This window comes from Crinia signifera, chromosome 7 (assembly GCF_055691185.1).
Source record: "Crinia signifera chromosome 7, ASM5569118v1, whole genome shotgun sequence".
Classification (NCBI taxonomy): domain Eukaryota; kingdom Metazoa; phylum Chordata; class Amphibia; order Anura; family Myobatrachidae; genus Crinia; species Crinia signifera.
Window position 1 is genome coordinate 42,888,821 of NC_139223.1, and position 21,756 is coordinate 42,910,576.

Genomic DNA, 21,756 nt, shown 5'->3' on the forward strand with positions numbered 1-21,756 from the left:
ATGCAACGCTTACTTGTGAATCCTATTTCGTATACATTTCCTTTATCTTCCCAGCCATGTTTGCCAACAATAAACATAAGTATTTCCGCTCATGTCAGCAAGAAACTTAGGGACGTGTTTATGGTGGCAGATAAACCCATCAATCTCCACCTTGGTCCATTGATTTCCTTGTTAGTCATTTTTATTTGTGCTGCACTCAGTGAGCAAAATGACAGGTGATCAAATGCAGTCTACAGTGTGTGCAGAATTCAATGTGACCTTTTGGATGTTGCTATAGATAAAATCACCACTAGATGTCACTGTATGCCTACATTGATTTGCTGTCTGGTTGAGCCGTCCAAAGATATTCAAACAGAAAATTAAATAATCTTGCAGACTGCAAACTAGGAATGCCTGTGCTCAGTGTACTGATCTAGGAGCCAGTTTAAAGACCCAGCACTGGGAGAAGCTGGTTCTTTTATCTATCGATCCATCGATCTGTCTACAGTATCTATTAAAACTATACTCTTTCCCCCCATATTTGATGTTATAGTGTTCATGCTTAGTAAGCCATGTTTGGTGATGCATGAACCGCAATGCTCATTGATATTAGAGCTTTTCTGTTTAGCACCAATATATATGATGCTCTTCAATTGTTCTGTAGATTAATTTCCCACTGAATTCTTTTTAGTGGGCGAAGGCAGGAACTTGGTTCCCATGGACCCCAATGGATTATCCGACCCGTATGTGAAATTGAAACTCATCCCAGACCCAAAGAGTGAGAGCAAACAGAAGACCAAAACCATCAAATGTTCCCTCAACCCAATCTATAATGAGACATTTAAATTGTGAGTGAAGTTTTCCTTTGATTGGTACCATTACCTCTGACCGGGACAATGGGCTCATTCTCTGTGTGACCTGTCCAGTCTCTTCTCTTCGCAGCAACTTGAAGGAGTCTGACAAAGATCGCAGGCTGTCCGTGGAGATTTGGGACTGGGACTTGACCAGTAGAAATGACTTCATGGGCTCGCTGTCGTTCGGCATTTCAGAGCTGCTGAAGGCTAGTGTGGACGGATGGTAAGCAGCCACAAATCAATTCCACAAGATGATGTGTACATTGAGTATGTAGAGGGCATGGGGAAACTGAGTGATCTATAATCAGGGCTATTGTTCAGCAGGCTCCAGCAGGAACTGAGGCCCTTATTCTAGTTCACTCTTTCTGACAAAATATTTCTTAGATGGACAAAACCATGTGCACTGCAGGTGAGGCAGGTGTAAAACCCCACCCAAATCTAATTATCTCTGCACAAGTAACACCTGCCTCACCTGCAGTGCACATGGTTTTGTCCATCTAAGAAATATTTGGTCAGAAAGAGTGAACTAGAATAAGGGCCTCAGTTCCTGCTGGAGCCTGCTGAAAAATAGCCTTGTCTATAATTAACAGTTTATTATCTTTAATAAAAAATATTGTGTACCTGGTGTGACATGTGACATCTAGGCATGTTATTGAAAAGTGAGGATTCCCAGCTTTTGAAACAACTAATGTTGGGGGGGGGGAGTGAAATATGTATATAGATATTTTCTAGAGCCATTTGAACACTTAACGTTGGATGAAAAACGCCCGTGCTGAACATTCGTAAATCATTCCAATGTTAAGGTGCATACACACTGGACGTTTTTGCACAGCGATGATCGCTAAAATCGCTGGCTGAAAATCGCTCAATGCATACACACTGAGCGATTTTCCACCTGCCCATCGGTTTTCGCCGCTGTCAATGGCTTTCCATAGCAGGACACTATGGAAAGCTGTTCAGCCTGCTGGTGATACCGGCAGATGAACAGCGGCCACCAGTGATGGGGTTGTGAGTGCGTATTACCGCTCACCGCCTGCTCATACACACTGGGCCGCTTTTGAGCTGACAGCAGCTCAAACTACATAACTGAGCTGCTTTCAGCTCAAAATCGCCCAGTGTGTATGGGCCATTAATCCGTTTGCACAGCCATATTCCTTAGTAAGTTTCTTTTTGTAGCTCCATGTTAACTTAATAATTGGTCATAATTGGTTTGACGTACGGTACTTAGAGTGCACCTACATTTCAATTTTCTTGCTTGGCACTGCATGTGTCAGCATGGTAGCACCTCTTAATATATATAAAATAAGGTGTCCTTTTATCAGCACAGTTCCCTGCATTGCTGCCTACAGATTAAGGGGCACTATTATTTTAAGATCTTTGCAAATGGATACAATCTGTTAAAATGGGTATACACTATATGGCACTGTTAATATATGCGCTACTGGACAAACAACCTAGCACTAAAACACATATCTTTCAGTAACGTCACCCGGACCCCCGACGAAACGCGCAGTCACTCACAATGCAGTCAGATTTGACTATATGTTCAGACGCTGGGGGAATGTTAATGACCCACAGAAGCCATACATCATTACCATGGTTACACACTAAACCATGTGCACAGTAATATAGCTATCTATATCATTATTGTGCATATCATTTAGTGAAATAGCAAAGGTAATACCCAGCTCTAGTATTGGCAATGTTCAGATGCCACCTGATGGGGCTCACTGTGACCTGGTTGGTGGGCATGCAGTTTGGCCATGTACTACAGATGTAGTCAGCCGCATTTATCCTCCGGCAAGTCGCACATGCGACAGGTGTGGCGAAATGCATTGAAAACACATTAGCCTGCAGCTCGCTGTGACTTGCTGCACCAAACCGGCACTAGCACCCGCACCGCGGCCACGATGGGCATGGCTACAGCTTCAGGTTTGATCACCTTTTTGATAACGCAGTGTGTGGTTTTCTAAACCTAACAGTTCAAGCTGCCAGCATGCTAGACATATGGCCAGAGGGGCCTGATCGCGAATGGAATACAGTCGCTAGGTCGACATACATTAGGTCCACCACTAAAGGTCAACAAGGCTTAGGTCGAGACATTCAATAGTTCGACATGGCTACGATCGACAGGGTCGGAAGGTTGACACAAGCATTAGGTCGACAGTCAAAAGGTCGACATGAGTATTTCACATTTTTATTTGCGCCGGCTCGTGCCGACGGGCTGTATTTCATACCCTACCATCCACTAGGGCCTGGAGGGAAAATATAATAGTGTGCCGACCACAGCGAGGCCTCGTGCCTGAAGCATGGCGAGCGGACGCGGTGCACTGATACGGTGTCCATGTCGACTTACGATGAAATCCGGGACCTAAAAATTGTGAAAAACTCATGTCAACCTTTTGTCTGTCAACCTAATGCTTGTTGGCCTTCTAACCCTGTCGACATTCATAGTGTGAGCTCTATGACGCATACCCTCTTGAACAGCGTGGCTGGAGTGTAGTTTGTGCGGTGGGATTGGCCCAGCTTGGTCCTCGTAGCTAACCTATAGTAAAATGGGCTTGGCTGGTCTTCTGTAAGATAAAGTAATGGATAAAATAGTCTAATTGCGCTCCTGTTGGGAACAAGCCTGATTCTGCTGTGCAGCCTAAATATGGCACATTACATAGGCCCTGGCCCCGGTTGTGTAGCACACGTACTGACCTGTCTGTAGAGAGAAGACACTGAGCCCGGTGGATTCTGCTTCACTAGAGCAGATCTCCTGGATACATTGTCTAAAACGTTCAGTCGAGTGCAGCAATAGTCCCTGTTTCCCATTTAATCTCCTCTAGCGCTATCCACCGAAATTCTCATTTCCTCCCAGGTTCCGTGCCGCCTCCGGCCCTCCAGGAAATCATTTCAACTCCATTGACTCTCGTGCTGTGAAAAGTCCATTCTGTTCTCTTTTTATCCTAACCATCTCTCTGACGGGGGGCACCCAGTAACCAAGGACATCTGCTTTGTGTTATTAAAACAGTCTACAAATAATTTTACGGTGAAAGTATAGCTTCTCCCAAGTAGGACAGCGCAGTATGATAAGAGCACAGATAAATGGCTACCGTACAGATATAAAGACGTTAACACGTTTTGGGCGATTTTTGTTTGTAACCTGGTATTACTCAACTGACGATAGAGACATTGCACCAAAATATCAGTGTGTTTTTAACTAAATATTTTTTTTAATTTGTTTTAATAAACGTTATTTTGAGTCATTGTCGCAAGCCATTGTGACAATGGAAAACTGTTGAGCCTCCATTTGGTGCTTGAGAGAAAATTTAATCTAAATATTCATTTTTCCCATTGAGGCCGGTCTGATAACACGGCAAGCAGTGTGGGAGCTGGTGGTAATAACTGCTAAAACTTAAATTTGTTGTGGGAATCCACAACTATCTTCAACTCTGATTTATGTATAGAATAGTTATAATTATCATCCTTTATTTATATGGCGCCACAAAGGATCCGCAGCGCCCATTTACTTCGTACATAAACGCATAGGCAAAACAGGAAACAGTGACTTACGTTTGAATACAATAGAGGACAAGTAACAGGGCACATAACCATGGCCCTTATTCTGGTTGGTGCGGCCGGAGCCGCACACGGTGCTCCGGCCGCACAAACCAATCCCCGCCCACGAGACGGATCGCCACGGCCGTCCGTACACGGACGGCTGGCGATCCGCATAAAAATGGTGGGGCGTACGCCTCCACCATGGTGGGAGCTGCCCCCTGCATTCGATGGTCGTCGACCATCGAAGGCAGGGCCGCACGCCACAGCAGCTCCCGCAAGCTGAGACCACACGGACAATCGTCCGTGTGATAGCTTGTATGGGGGCTGAGAGCTGACATCCGGCGACGTCAGCTTTCCGCCCCCATCAGTGGCGTCATACCCTGATTAGCATGCATACGCCCCGCGTTTGCATGGGAACGCCCATGAAACGCGGGGCGTATACATAGGGAAATGAGGGTATGAAGCCCCTCACGCCCCTATACGCCCCCTTTGCGGCGGACGAAATACGTCTGCGGTGAATGGGGCTGCACATGCGCAGATTGACCTCTGCGCATGTGCAGACTAAAAACATCGGCGGTACGGCCGCACGCGGGCCGTACCGTCCGATTCAGAATAAGGGCCCATGTCTGCATCAGCAATAAGCATCAGGGTGGCTGAAAACAGCAGGATTTGGTGCCTTCGGAGATGGTTTAAGTAAAAGATGGAGAAGTACATGAGGAGCGAGGGCCCTGCTCATGGGAGGTTATGGTGTTGTTCCAATCTTTGAGTCACAGCACCCCTAGGTCAAAAGTTACCTATTGTAAAATCCAGGAACAATTATTAAATACAGTAAAATGCGCTTACCTGTCATTCTTAAGGTGGATACACACTGGGCAGTTTTTGGCCGTCCAAGCGATCTTTCCTGGGGAGGATGACTTCCATAGCAGGACGCCATGGAAAGCGGTCTACACTCTTGCTCATCTGCTGGTAATACCAGCCGATGAGCACCAGGGGGCGTTGATGATGTGGGAGCACGCATCAGCGCTCACCGCTGGGCCGACACACTGGGCGGCTTTTTAGTTAAAAGCAGCTCAATGATTAAAGTGAGCTTACAGCTCAAAATCGACCAGTGTGTATGGGCCTTTAGGTTCACTTATGTAGTGGTGCACAGGGCATTGTGAGAGTGCCAGGCCCAGCACTGCCTATACTGTTGATGATAAAATTATTTGTTTTGGTAATGCACCATAAACCCATGTCACCCCTGTAAGTGCCCTGTGGTAGCCAGTTTGGGAACCACAAAAATAATGTATGCACACAAGTACGGGAGAATATACAAACTCCGCACAGTTAGGACCATGGTGGTAATCGAACCCATGACCTCAGCGCTGTGAGGCAGTAATGTTAACCACTACACCATCTGTACTGCCCCATATATATATAACACATGGTGGGGATAGAACCCATGACCTCAGTGCTGTGAGGCAGTAATGCTAACCATTACACCATCCGTACTGCCCCGTATATATAACACATGGTGGGGATAGAACCCATGACCTCAGTGATATGAGGCAGTAATGCTAACCATTACACCATCCGTACTGCCCCGTATATATAACACATGGTAGGAATGGAACCCATGACCTCAGTGCTGTGAGGCAGTAATGCTAACCATTACACCATCCGTACTGCCCCGTATATATAACACATGGTGGGGATAGAACCCATGACCTCAGTGCTGTGAGGCAGTAATGTTAACCACTACACCATCCGTACTGCCATCTGACCATATGTGATCTACTTGCTATAAATGATAAGGCAAGGGATTTGCAGATAACAAGGGGCAATCCATGCAATCCAGTACTAATAGACCAGTGCAAAATGTTGCTTTGCATTACTTTGATCTTCTTAGTCGCAGTAAATAGAGAGCGCTATTGGGATCTTGGATTATGTTCTCAAAGGGGGTTGGTTTCAAAACCATCATTTTTTCAAAGCCGCTGAAGCATTGTGACTTTGATGTTTTAAAGTGGCAACAGAGAGAAACTCTGAACTAGCCTGCATTTATTTGTTACTCTTTTAAATCCATCAGTCAGAGCTGCGGCCTTCACAAACTACTCCCTACCCACCCGCTCCCCGACAAATGCTCCTGGGATCCCTGTGTTCAGATCTAAAGGTTTTACAAACTGCTCCCAGCTTGGTGGTTTTATTGGCCATTGCTTTCCGCCGTTCCCCTCACTCTGGTATTGTACATGTATTACCAACTGTAAACGGAAAATAGACCTCCCCTATAAATGTATCTGTGATACGCTTCATTAGAGAGCGGTGCATGCTCATTGCCTCGTTTTATCTGTGCTTTAGGTTTAAGTTGCTGAGCCAAGAAGAGGGTGAATATTTCAATGTGCCTGTGCCACCGGAGGGAGAGGAAGGGAATGAGGAGCTGCGGCAGAAGTTTGAGGTACTGTACATAAAATACTCTTTTGACGCATGAATTAATACACTCCATTGCACTTTTATACATAGAGAATAGTTTGTGAACATTAGGCGGTGCCGGATGCCAGTCAGTAGACCGATGTTGGAGTCTTAAAACAAGACATTTTTTCCCTCAGCACACTGAGCAATGCTAGTAACCAATCTAGAACACTACATGATAATAGAATTCAGAGATATTGGTTACATATACCTGCGCAGGTGTATGCTATGCCCCCAAGCCGCGTCAAGGCTTCTCTGTATATTGGGGGTCCCTAGCGCTATATCTAGGTGCAGGGTGCGGCACCCCAAAAAAACATCATAAGCTGGGAAGCCCAGTGCGGCATGCCAGTGATATACTAAGTGTTAATAATTAGTGATAGGAAGCCGAAGCTATATAAAAGGAGAGAGATAAATGAATGCAATTAAAATGGGATAGAGATAGTGTTAGTGAGGGAAAAGTGTTAATAGAATGTAAGGGCATGCCGCACTAAAGCCTCCCAGCCCATCCAGTCCAGGAGCACCGCACCCCACACCACCGTTACCCTAAATTGGGTCTACGATTAACTAGCAAGGAGCCACATGATAATGGCTCCTTACTTGATATATCCAAACTAAGAGCTACCTACCTTGGAGCAACCCCAAACTACTCCATGTGGCATATCAGGACCCACATCTCCTAATATGGGCTCCCTTCTGCCTCTATAAACATACATACAGATAGTGGTAGATGCTCAATTAGTTCAGTAGCATTTCCCAGGTGCATGAGGGAGGGGTTAATTACTGGGTAAGTAAAACAAGACATTTTTTCCCTCAGCACACTGAGCAATGCTAGTAACCAATCTAGAACACTACATGATAATAGAATTCAGAGATATTGGTTACATATACCTGCGCAGGTGTATGCTATGCCCCCAAGCCGCGTCAAGGCTTCTCTGTATATTGGGGGTCCCTAGCGCTATATCTAGGTGCAGGGTGCGGCACCCCAAAAAACCATCATAAGCTGGGAAGCCCAGTGCGGCATGCCAGTGATATACTAAGTGTTAATAATTAGTGACTTGACGCGGCTTGGGGGCATAGCATACACCTGCGCAGGTATATGTAACCGATGTTGGAGTCTTGCCTGTTTAAAGCCCTACATTTCAAGCAATCTCAACTTACAGAGGCTATTCTCCCTCATGGGGGTCCACGGCCACCATAGAGGGAGAATATAACCCGTGGCGTGCACAGCAAGCCCACAAGGGGCTTCTTTGCACTCGCCCCGCTGTCGGAGTTCCGGCAGTACCGATTCCGATCGTTCTAATTACCGTCGAAATCCTGACTATCGTAAACCCATACCGCACCCGTCATGAGGTTTTATCTTGCCAATGATGGGGAGTAGTGAATGTCAGGTTATAGCACGCTGCTCATAGTAGTATACTGTATGTGTGGTTCTAGCAGGCCAGTATTGGGGAATGTGATGACGATGCATGGTAATGAGGGTGAGGTTGCGGCATGGTGGCGAGGGTGAGGTTGCGGAATGATTGTGAATGCCAGTGGTTAGTGTGTGTTATCATTCTAGTCTCAGTGATCAGTCAGTGTGATGTTAAAATTGGTGATGGATATGATAATTTAGCATGATGGTGAGCAGTGAGTGTGATATTCTAGTATGCTAATGATGAGCAGTGGGTGTGCTAATATAGCTTGTCAATTATAGTGAACATTGAGTGTGATAATCCGAGTGTGATGTTAGAACATGATCATGCGTGTGATAATCTAGCGTGATGGTGAGCAGTGAGTGTGGTATAATAGCTTGGGAGTTATAGTGAGCAGTGAGTTCACTATCATAGCTAGATGAAGATGAGGAGTGTTGTATAGTCTGCCATTCTTGGTGATGGTAATACCACAGCATTGGCAGGCGCGCAATTTTATGGCGTTATGCGAAGCAGTGATTGTGCTGTTACAGATGGCGGGCAGTCACTAGAAGCCTCTGGATGTAATACAGGGCTTTATAACTATCAGATTTGACTCTGCGGCTATGTACAGTAGTCCTACACATGTCTGACATCCCTGGGATCTGGTGTTTTGCCAGGAGCTGATCACACTTCATTTTCACAATAGCAAACTTTCATTAAAAACGTTGAGTAGTATGAGGAACAAGGTACCCATTAGGTGAAACCACTAGCTACAATAAGCATAATTAGTAACCAAGCATTTCCCCTCTTCCTGATTCTTTATTATGACTTTATTCCTTGTAGTGTATGCCTGTATAATGTACACATGGTAGTGACATGGGGGGGAAGCTTCTGTGCTTGCACTAACCATATAAAAGTGGCTATGGGGATATTCCTAAAAACATTCACATTTATTTTGCTATGTATTTAATATTATCCATTTGTCATTATTATGGTGCCCATACACGGTGTGATGGTTGCATGCATTTTGATCTTTTTAGTTGCCGTTCACATCGCACCGTGTTTCTATAGGGTCACAATATTGCAAAGTACCAAAAATATTTGCAGTACTTTTTGTGCTAGATTGCATCTAGGTAAAAATTGCACACTGTTTTAGCGTACCGCATGTATTTTGCACCCTGTATGGGCACCTTTACATTTTGTTTAACACCTCCCAATTAAGTGAACAGTGATGCACCAATCTGGTTGTTAATGGAGAAAAGTTAGATATTGGTGTGGGTGTGTGTGTGTGTCTGTTTGTTTGGTGTTGTGTTTTTGTTTTTCATTTTTAAACCTTTCTGTTGAGCGATCCTTTGCCAATTGCTTGATGCAGGTTTCAATATACGAAATAGTCCACCTATCACATATTATACGTACATCCAAACCGTACGGTTCTAGAAGGAGCCTTTAAAATAAAAAATGTTCTTCGTTTAAAAATAAAAAAAGCCAAACTTTTTATTTTTTTTATTTAATTATTTCGTTATTGAGCTGCCAAAACCCCCTGCATGTGAAGATTAAACAATTAATCCTTCCCAGCCCCCATCCAATTGCATAACTTGCTTAGACCAAGGAAATTGGATGTGGATCACAGGGTCGACAGTAAATGGTCAACCTTGTGTCTGTTGACCATGGTCATCGTCATCTATTGACTGTTGACCTATCATCCGGATTCCAATGGAAAGTTTTATGGTGGGTTTTTTTTCCGTGCAGTTCAATTGTACCCCTTTTTTCTTTTTTTTTCTTTTTTTTTTTAATCTACCAAAAAATGACCTATTTACAGTATCTGGGATAAATTGCTCAGCCTATGTGTTTCATGGCCGTAATTGAGTAAACAGGGAACATAGGGGATTTTTGTTTACAAGTGCCAGTGTTGGGCTTCCTTTGGGGCTAATTTGATAACCCTGGGGGATTAAATTCCATGAATGTTTTTGTTATTATTAGGCATCTTGGCACCAGTTGAGATGTTGCATTGTTGCCGTAAGACATATACCGTATAGCCCCAGATCGGTTTATGGCAGTGGCCATGGCGCTGTGTGGCATCTATGTGTAGTTCCTCTACAAGTGCTTTTAGTGTACAACTTTGCAATGTCGTATTGCGTACACACCCACATCTGGCTTAATGGAGCCAGAATAGATATCAATATTTGATTACTGTTCATCTATTTTAAGAGCGCATCTCCAGCTACATGCCGTAGAGGTCACAGGCCGGTTGTGAGAGTGCAGCTGGAGGTAGCCTGTCAATCCTGTCTCCTTGATGAGTTCATTTTCCATTGATTTATCTGTTTTGCTGCCGGGACCTGCTCATCAGTTGGGCCGAGTCTCCCAGCTGTGTCCGCTGCACCCAATCAGCCGCTCATCAGATAGAGAGAGGGTCAGGGAGCGACCGGCGGAGAAGAATTTTCTCTGCAATGCTGGAAGATGCGTTCTGTCTCCCTCTGCCCTATTTTTCTCAGTTACAAAAAAAATGTATCTATGGATGATAAAAATAACTTCCAAAGCTGGTCTTGGCGATGAGAGAATTCCATACTGAAAGTAGAAAGCTGTTCTGAAAAGCTTCCAAGGGTCTTCAAAGAGTCCCAAATATTTCAACGTAAAAAGAAAATAAGATCAAAGGAACACATGAGAGGTTCATGTCCATTTGTCAGGAGGGCAATGCTTCTGTCACTGGGAAGGCAGAGTGCTTGCGTCACTTTGGGAGTGATTCATGTTGACTTGGAAAGGGCCAAATTTATCCCCGTTCTGATGATGGGGGGTGTATTTGCTCATTGTCCAGACTGCCAACACCTTCAGCGAGTATTAAAGTCGCCATGGTGTTTGCTCGGGTAGGGGAGGGAGTGGGGTGGCTGGAGTGAAACGCGTTTTATGGGCGTCCCCATAAAAATGATAGGCGTTCCCCTGGGAACACAGGCGGACCAATGCCTTCTGGGGGCGGGATGCTGTTCGGCAGACTCCAATGGAAATAAGTCAGTTCAGACTGACTTTTATTTCCGAAGGGGAGAGAAATCTTCCAAGAATGTAGCATCCTGTATTATGTAGCTGAGGAACCTGTACTTGATCAGGATTCCTCTGCCCCTGTGGAGAAAATGGCAACCAGGAAAGCCCTGCAAAGCTTCCTGATAGGCTGACATGGCTTCTAAGAAGACTTGAGACTTTCCCTGGTCAGGAGAGGTCCTATTTGGTTCAGAGTTGGAGGACCCAAGATGACTTTCCTTCGTCGTGTGGCCTGGTGGGAATTCAAACAGTCTAGTTAATTTTTTTCCTAGACTCAGTCGCCCCGTAGTCGGGTTGTTTGGGCATGCACCCAAAGCATGGGGTAAACTCCCAACCTGTGCAAGACCATTTTCCTACAAGGACTCAGAGGACAGCAGCATTGATCCAACAGACAGATGATGGGCCAGGACTCCACCTGGGGAACCCCAGTGTGGGAGGCTGGCTTTTCTTTTTTTTGCCAAAGTTTGTTTGGGAACCATAACAGATGCTTGGCGTACACATTGGGGATTATTCAGACCTGATCGCTGATGGACGATTTAGCAGAGCCCTTCAATCAGAAAGCTGCCGCTGAGCCAAGTTTGAAAACCCACCCTGTGCAAGTCTGCGATTGGCTTACGAAAATCACACTGATCAGCGGCTAGCTGCAAATCCATACGCAACTCACTCTTAATTAACTGATTTTCCCAGTATGTGCATAACCCAGGACCTACTCTACCTGTGCGATAAAAACCGGGTGATTGAGCCCCGGAACTTCATCCCATGCCCTCCCTGCAAACACCTGGGTATGCCTTTGTTTTTCTGACTCTCCCAAAAATCGACTGGTGACATGCACAAATGGCGGCTACCCATCAATCAACTTGCGAAGGGCTAGCAATCAGAATCAATGCTGGACTTTTGGCCTAACAGATGCTTGCTACGATCTATACGTTCGATAATCATCCGCCTTGCAAATTCACACCGCATCGATCAGGTCTGAAAAATCCCATTGTCCTTTCAGAACCTTCCTCCAGCACGTTTTCTCCCACAGGATTTCCAACAGATCCAGGAAAAACAAGCTCTCAGGGAGTCAATTGACTCCCTTCTAACCTCCAAGGTCATCATAGCAGCCCCCTGTCTTAAAGAAGTAGAGGCTACTATGCCAGCTTTGTCCTGGTACAGAAGACAGACATCTCATTTCAGCCCATGATCTATTTGAAACTGCTGAACCGTTATTTGTGTATTGTCTCTGCTCCATAATTCGGGCTAAGGGCAACCAAGTGATTTTATGGAATATTTGGCCATCCAGGATGACCATTTACACATCCCCATCTAAGTTCGCCACCGGCGTTTCCACAGGTTTTGCTGTTCATTAAGATCACTACCCGATTCAGATTTCACCGTTTGGACTGTCTATGGCACCATGCAATTTCAAAAAGGATGCAGCAGTTATGAAAAGCGGCTTTGTCAAAGGGACACCAGAATCTTGCTTGGACAATCCTTTTATCCTGGCTCTTGATTAAATATGACAGGTGTGGTATGCAAGTCTTCTGGGCCTCTCCATTGATGCTCTGCATCTGACTCTGCAGCCAAATCTTCTGTTTCAGTATCTGTGCTCCAATCCTGATCCATACTCAGATAGGAAAGGTTCTTCTTTCAGCCCAGGAATGTTTCCTTCCATAGGAGGTCAACTTTAGGATGTCCAAAGGTGATCCTTGTGCCGCTATTGTAGGAAGTAGAAAGCAGGATTAATATTTTACCATATTAAATCCTTTTCTTCTACACCATGGGGGCAAAGTGTCCACCCTGACACACCTGGCTTCAGTGGTTTGTGTGACATCTGTTTTCTATGTACTTGGCCTTTGTGTGTGTGCTGGCCTTTCTTCCTCCTCTCTTTTTTTTTTTTTTTTCTTTCTTGCTCCTAGTCATGGGCTTGCTAACTTTACTTGCTGGCCTTGGAGTAGGGTATAGGGTAGAGGAAGCCCTGGTCGACTAGGTAATTAAAATGAACTGTTTGGTGTCCAGACTTTCCTCTCTATGGTATGCCCAAGGTCATCCCTCTGCCCCCTAGTGGAGAAAAGAAGAAAAGGACAGGAGGCTCGTCTCAGCTGCTTTATTTTATTTTATTTGAATCCTTCTTCAATGGGAGGAATGGGGTTCAATTTTAGGCTGGAGAACGTCTAAAGAAGTCATCCCTTGTTTATAATGAGCGAAAAGGGGTTAATACAAATGTATTTATGTGGATTGTTTAATATGACTGGAAAATGCCTGTCTAAGCTGTAGCCACGTTTCTTCTTAGCTAGAGTCTCCTGAGGACAAGAGTGAATTGAGGACGAGGGAATGTTTAATAGTTTCGGTGAGAATGAATGACTGATGCATTATTATGGAGCATTAGATGATGTTTTAGAAATATCTGAAAGGCTGCCATGGCAACCAGATGTTTTGGTGAATTTTCACAAAGTAACAGGACCTACTCATTGTTGGTCATCATGTCTTAGTCACATTTATGAAGAAAAAACTATTTTTGTACACTTTCTCATATAGAGCTATTCAGGAATGCGGCGTAACATAGACGCTGCTTTCTTCACAATCACAAATCTTGTCGCGTTGAATATTGAATTTTGTACTGGTGTTGTATTAGTTACCATTTTCTGGCTATGGAGATTGTTGCCTGTGGTTAAATGTAGTTAATAGAACATAATACTGAGTTTAACGTGCCCTTGTTGTCTGCACTCTGTGGAGGCGGCCATTTTGTGAGTTGGAATGTGCATGACAATGCAGCCTTTTGCTCACTAGAAGTGTTGTGCTAGTTTCCAGTAAATTTATAGTGTGCAGTCCAGGGATGTATTAGGAGGGAAAGGGGCCTGTGTGCAGTGTCCATTTGTTAGAAAAAATTACCACAAGGCGCTCTGGATATAGAAAATTAACCAATTGCATATACAAATATGTAAAAAAGTTTTATTATAAAACATGAAAAATATACACATGAAATTTAAGAAAATATATATATATATCAAGAAGAATGATAAAAATTAAAAAATTAATAAAATAAATTAAGTAAAGAAAATGAGAAAATCTGCTCAAATGAGCATAAAATTATGCACTGTAGCAAACATCAAAGGTACGCATATATAGCTAGTGTTGAGTTTCCACTTGATGTTGGTCTCACATTTATGTAGTTTGATCAATTTGGAACCTTTGTTTTAATGTAGAGACTCAATGGTCTGTACTAAGATGTTACTGTCCACACTGGGTTAATTAGCACCTGTGGTTATTAGAGTCCCAGAAAGTCCCTTATTACTAAATGTGTGACAAGTAGCAAGGAACAATTTTTATTTTGTAGCTCACTTACGTGTGCAGGTATGAGCCTCCCTTTTGTATAGGGGTAGCTTGCAGTCCAAATTTGTGTTGAATTGCCGCTTCGGTTGAATAGCTGGCTGGCACACTTTTAGTGAATGAGCAATGTCCACATTTGCTCCGTAGCGTCTGCAGCGTCTCCCTGCTGAGCCGCCGGAGTGTATAACCGGGTTAGGCTATCCAGGCTTGATGGAGAGAGGGAGCTGTGGTGAGCCGGGCAGGAGGCCGTGTGTGGCCGAATATCAGCGCCTGCCGGGATTTACAGGCACCGCTGCAGAAATCTCCGTGCTGGGGGTTTGCTGAGTGCTAAATGCACGATGTGCTGGGTCCCCTCAGTTTGCACTGATTGACGGCTGGAGCTTGTGGATCCTCAAGACGCGTTTCGCCGCACACTGGGCGGCTTTATCAATTGGAATCCACTTGTACCCCCTCCACTCTAGGCTACATCGCAAGTCTCCAGGAAGTACGCACTGGAAAACGTGCAGGTCTCCGGTAAAATGGTACAAGCATAAAACACTGGGAAAATCTATGCCACGCCATTGTCCCAGTGATTTGTGCTGATCCTGCTGATGGGGGAGACTGAGGTGGTAAGTAATGAAAAAATGTATACGCCACTGCTGCAGCCACATCCTTTTTAGTCCAGTACATGGATAGCTTGCCATGCTGCTACAACAATGGTAATCTGATGGACTGCAGGCACGACTCTTGGTCCAGGCCACAAAATGGCTGCCTAGTGCCGCCATGTTGTCACCATTGTATTGGTGACCTGCTTTGTCATGATTGTTGTATTTGCCACCAAGATGTCTCTCCATGGGTATTAGATGACTGCACTCTGATGGAATATTGGAGAATTTTACAAATTGTACTGTGTAGCCGGAATCTGTTCTCGCTCCCTCTGAAACCGAGACCTTCGTATCCACTGCCTTACAAAGCTGCTAGTGTTTTACTGTGGATTTGCAAGCCCTGTCAGAAGTCATCACAGATGAATATTTCATTCGGGGGAAGTTGCAGCTAGGGACTCCGCTCAGCAGCTCGTCAGATCACTCTCCGTTCTCCGTTTCTCCTGTCTCTAATCCCCAGGAACATTATTTAAGCAGCAGCAGCTCCCGGCAGCTCGTCAGATGATGGGCGTTTGAAGTTCCTGCTCCAGCCTTGATAAATGATAACAAGGGTTTTTTTTTTCTTCATATATTTTTATCATTCATATATACTATATATGTGTATGTGTGTATATATGTATTACTGCGGATACAGTGGAAGCCAGGGTTGAAATGCTGCTTCCTGCCATGTTCTAGGCTTCCAAACCAATTTGTCTTGATAAAACAGTACAGACGCTTATTACTTACAGGCTTGCTCTCTGTAAAGGCGGAATATGTCTTTTGAAAACGAAATCAAAGGGCATGAGGACCCTAGTTAGTCTCTACCCTAAAGTTACATTTAAGGGGAAGTAGACTTTTTATTCCTTTTGTGACAGTCAGAAGCCAACAGTGTCTGCAAAACTATCCTTACTTTCAAATATTAGCTTTCATTATTATTATTATTATTATGTTTTTAATTTTTTTAATACTGAATGCTATAGCATAAAAGACAAAAAAATAACATAAAAACTGCGCTAGGAGAAACGTTTAACAATTAATTACACAATGTGTTATTCAATATACTGTAGTGATTTTCACCGGCCAGTGACAAACTAAAAACATACATTCAACATGTAAAACATATAAAATGTTCTTTGTTAGTGCAGAAGAAATTAATTCTTCTCTTCATATCCATCCATTTAGCTAACGGTCTCCCCTCCTTGTTAGTACACAGTCCTCCAGTGGAAAGAAGAAATATATGGAGTTTTACTGTCTGGCCAGACATTTTAAAAGTAACCTTTTATTTGTTCGCTTGTGCTTGCTAGACCCTTACTTGCTCGCTTGTGCTCACTTGTGCTCGCTAGACCGCACCTCCCAGCTGCTGGTGCTCATCCAATAGTAACACAGCTTTTTCCGGAGGACTTCTGCAGTAGCTTCGTATGTTGTTGAACAAGAGGCAGTGGAAAGAAGGATGATGCAATAATATGGTTAACGCGTTTCCCCGCATGTGGTGACTCTCGGCGGCTTCCTCAGAACAAGTGGAATGCTATAGCACCCCAATATTTGCTCCCAGTGCGTAGTTAATGACCAGTTGCTGTGGTCCACTTTCAGTTCAGCAACACACGCGCATTTTCAAAAAAAATAAAAATAAATATATATATATATATATTCACTTGCATTGAATGTAGAACTTTATTTATTCACTTGTGTGTCCTGAAGAAGTGCGGAGGCCTGTGGCAGAACTAGATGTATAACTCACTGGGTCACTCCTGAAACATGCCAGGACCCCCCATCTGCCCCCTCCACCTCACCATAAAAAAAGAATTCTGCACATAAAAATGAGTTAGGATAATTCTTGGCCCACTAGCGTCGCTTGGTTGAAGGCAAGACCGTAGGTGGTGCACCGCTTCCTCTGCCTCTGGCCTGTTGTCTGATATCTCTGTGCTGTAAGCACAGTCTGCAGGTGACCTTGAAAGGAGGTGCAAACAGCCTCGCTATAACCAATTAGCCGGGGCTGTGACTGGGAGATTGCTCAGGAGCCGGTTATCTGCCAGAGCTGTGAGCGACAAACAAATTGAAGTGCTCGGAATCAGGCTAATGGAATTTCATGGCAGGCTGAGCCCTCTGCTGCCGTCTCAATATGGAAGATCTTCTAAAAATTAAAACCGAAATAAGCAGGGCTGTGCCACGTCCAAAACCTCCAGCCTGCCAATTACATTGCCATGGCGGCAATTAGAGAGGCGCAGCAGGGGTTTTGAAACTTTTTAACAGGGCGGTAATCCAGCTGAACACATGTTTTTTTTAAGCCAGAGAAATGTCAAATGTGGGGGATAATATATATATATATATATATAAAAAAATAAGATCCTTGAATGCTGAGCTGAGAACTTACATATCCATTACATTGCTGGTGCCAGCTATATACTTTTTTCTCTCCCCTAAAAGTAAATCTGGGAATACAATATGAGAGATTGGCAAATTCATTGGGGATATGGTCACTAGCTCGACATGCATTAAGGTCGACATGGTTTTTTTTTGAGCCGACATGTGTCGACAGTCGGTATTTCATGCCCTACCATCCACTAGGGTGTGGTGGGAGAATAGAATAGTGTGCCGAGCGTATCGAGGCGTCGAGCCCGAAGCATGGCGCGTACATCGGTGCTATGTTTCAGTGTCCATATCGACTGTGTCGACATTGAGGACAAAAAAATTGAAAGCTCCCATGTTGACCTTTTGACTGTCGACCTTCCCGATGTCGACCTTATGCTTGTGTTGACCTAACCCATGTTGACCATCAGTCAAGTTGACCTTCCTGCATGTCGATCTTCAGTCATATCGACCTTATTGCATGTAGGCCTAGTGGTGCCGACCTAATGCTTGTATACCTACAGTAGTGGCTGTCTATCCAATGATCCATACCCGTTCATTGCTGGATATGGTTACTAGGGTGACCCTATTTATGTCAAAATGCATTGGGTCGGCCACTGCTGTAACACACACTGTGTGTGTGTGTGTGTGTGTGTGTGTGTGTGTGTGTGTGTGTGTTACAGCAGCCAGTAGAAAGCTTGCTTGATTGTCCCCTTTATCTAATTTACATTAAGTGCCAACGTCAGGCAGATGTTCATTTTTAGTTTTTTAAGAAAGAAATGTATTTATTAATTGTACAGTAGAAGAGAATGGCAACCATGCATTGTACAGTATATAGCAACAGCTGGAAACCACAGGAAGGGGGCTGCGATCGGACAAACTCAACTTCCCCATTCAAATAGAAATTCTTGGCACAACCATTGGAAGTGACATACCAATCAAAGAGAGGGGCAGATGTATTAAGCCTTAACAAGAGATAAATGCAAGGGTGATAAGGAGAGAAAAACCTCCAGCCAATCAGCTCCTTACTGACTTTTTCAAACCCAGCCTGTGACATGGCAGTTAGCAGGATTGGCTGGACGTTTATCTCTCCTTATCACCCTTGCATTTATCTCTTGTTAAAGCTTAATACATCTGCTTGCAAATGTGTTCCTGTAACGGTTAGCAAATGCAGTGCTCTGTTTATTCGGTGCTTTTCAGTCATGTTTTACATCAACAGTCTTACCCCACTCTGGGGGCCGTTCTAATTCACTCGCTACATAGCGAGTTCAGCCCTGTCCTGGTGTTTTGGGGACTGCACACGGTCTATTATGCACATGTGCAGGTCCCTTTTGCGAATAGCTTCAGTGATTGCATAGTCACCGAGCCGTTTACGAACATCCAGGCGGACGGTTATGGGGCTCGCCCGTGGGAACGCCCAGTGTTTTATGGGTGTTCCCATGGGAGTGCGGGCAGACGGATGCCTGCCGGGGGCGGGCTGGTGACATCAGCCGTCTGTCCCGTCTATGGCCAGGCACACCCAATAAAATCAGCTCAGACTGACTGTTATTTGTGAAGGCAGGAGAAATCTTTTGATGGTCGGCATCCATGGAATGATTGGTTGTGTAGCGGAGGCATGCGAGGGGGTGTGTTTTCGCTACATGATAGTGAGGGGTGACAGGTGTTTGGATGGGCGTCGGCCAGCGTCTCAGGCACTCAGTAAACTGCGGTGTGTGTGTCTGTGTGTGTCTATTATCTGAATGAGTCACAGGAAAGTGTCCTTTGTAGCCAGTTATGTATATTACTGTGTATGGGTAGAAGAATTTATTGTGTCTGTGGGTCATTGGTCTCCTCTTACCTTGCAGAGAGCTAAAATTGGACCTGGGGCCAAAGCCGCAGAGGAGAAGGTGGGAAATCCAGTGTCCAAAATCGACAGCAACGGAAACCGAGACCGCGTCAAAGTCTCAGATTTCAACTTCCTGAAGGTGCTGGGAAAGGGAAGCTTTGGAAAGGTGAGTAACACAAGCCAGGGGTCTGTGGGTAGAGTCGGTTCAGGGAGACCTCAGTGACCATTCCAAGGCTGCCGTAAGGACAGCTACTCCAACATCTTTGTTGTAGCCAGGGATCTGCTGGAGGGGATACGGTCGTATTGTCGACCCGACTTAGGTTGACAGTCATTAGTTGGGTCGACAGGCAACAAGGTCAACAGGGTTCTAGGTCGACATGGATGAAGGTCGACATGGTTTTAGGACGACAAATGCGTTACTTCGACATGGATTAGGGCGACAGGTCACGAGGTCGACATTGTTTTTTTCACTGTTCTTTGAGCCGACATGTGGAATTTCATGCCCTACCATTCACTAGGGTGTGGTGGGAGAATAAAATAGTGTGCCGAGCGCAGCTAGGCACCGTGCCCGAAGCATCGCGACCGATTCAAACGGCTGCGGTTGACTTCCAACTGTGTCCATGTCAATGTGTCGACATTCGGGTCAAAAAAAACTGTGAAAAAACCCATGTCGACATAATGCATTTGTCAACCTAACCCCATATCGACCTAGACACCTGTCGACCTTCACCCATATCGACCTAGAACCCTGTCAACCTTGCTGCCTGTTGACCTAATTACTGTCACCCTAAGTCGGTCGACAGTACAATCCGCACTCTGCTAGAGACCTACAGTATGTGGGCCAATAGTCCAACCCAGTGTAACCAATCAGATGTTAGATTTCCTACCCTCTACTGCATCACATCATCATCTCCTCGCAGGACATAGAGGAAATGACAACATGCATGGGAAGTTCGGTTAGCATTAGATGGTGATGTGGAGGAATTATTTGTCTGTATTGTAATATATATATATAATGTGCGCTCAGGGGACTGCCACTTCAATAGCTGTAGATTGCGGATGTAATTTGTAGGTGAGAAACCCCATTAAGTAATATTGCTTTGTTTGCTCTCCGCACTGCTGTGCTGGTGATTGGTCGTCTCCATCGGTTAATACAGAATTCCCAGCAAGGCCCCCAATCCCTGCTTTCTATTCAGGTTACTGGTGTTAGGAAATCGGATAAGTGCCACAATTATATACACAGTGAGTGTGTAATATTTGTGCTCTGCAGCTATTGCCCCGCACTCTCTCTCTTTTTTCTCTCTTTTTCTCTCTGTCTCTCTTTCTCTCTCTCTCTCTCTCTCTCACACTCTCTCCTTATACTGGAGTGGTTGTGTTCTCTTTCCTTTGTTCGCTCGCCAGCTTTCTCCCTCCTTGTCTGCAGACAGCTGCAGCAAGGAAACTTTCATTTGTCTCTGTTTCAAAGATGTTCTTCCTCCCAGCGGCAGCCCAGGGAGAGGGGGGGAAGCTTGTGAGCAGCTTAGGAAATAAATATCAATACTTCCTTTGGATTGTTGAGTTCACTTGACCCCCGAACACCCACAGGGACTTCAAACACAATCCTTTAAAACTCCACTGAGGTGATACATTTAGCCGGCTTCCAGCCTGGCACTCGCATCCTTTGTAAGCCAGCAAACCGCTGAAAGAACACTTTTGTGTCTGCAAAGTATTATTGCCCCCAAAACACAAGTAAAGGTTTGTCCTTCAACCCCCACTGCCGGCGTGTCGTTTATTTATTATTTATCTTGTTCTATACCCTAGTATATTATCAAATAGATTAATGCTAATAACTTTCTCATAGGGCACAGTTCAAATAGTGGCAGCTGTGTGCCGTTTCGGCCATTGGGTTGAATTGCGGTGCACCAACATTGCACATTTTCCGCGTATCAGGGAATATCTTGGTGGCCACAAGGTGGCAGTGTTCTGACCGGTTTTCCACACTTTGCAGTCACCATCTCAGTTAATTGGTACCCTCTAAAGAGCAATTCAGAGATGCCGGGAAAGGAATAAATTTTAATCTTTAACTATTCTCTGGGATCTTCCCCTCCTCCTTCAAACACGCTCTTGTCTCCCCAATTCTCAAAAAAAAAATCTGGACCCCAACTCTCCGTCCAACTACAGGCCCATCTCCCTCCTCCCTTTTGCCTCCAAGCTCCTAGAACGTCTGGCCTATAATCGTCTCCTTAGCCACCTTACTCCTAACTGCATTCTAGACCCCCTCCAATCCGGGTTTTGCCCTTTACATTCCACTGAAACTGCCCTGACCAAAGTCACTAACGATCTACTATCGGCTAAATCCAAAGGCCTCTTCTCTATCCTCATCCAGGTTGATCTGTCGGCTGCCTTTGACACTGTTGACCACCCTCTCC

General features: G+C 44.8%; 1 protein-coding gene across 2 annotated transcripts in view; it reads left to right on the plus strand.

The window, feature by feature from the left end:
- Positions 1-21,756, plus strand: part of PRKCB (protein kinase C beta) — a 215,280-nt gene that overhangs the window by 156,023 nt on the left and 37,501 nt on the right. For both annotated transcript variants that reach the window (XM_083152923.1, XM_083152922.1), the window contains exons 6-9: positions 671-827; positions 922-1,056; positions 6,714-6,810; positions 19,368-19,514. In XM_083152923.1, coding sequence (XP_083009049.1) covers positions 671-827; positions 922-1,056; positions 6,714-6,810; positions 19,368-19,514 — 536 coding nt within the window. The remainder of the gene's footprint in view (positions 1-670; positions 828-921; positions 1,057-6,713; positions 6,811-19,367; positions 19,515-21,756) is intronic.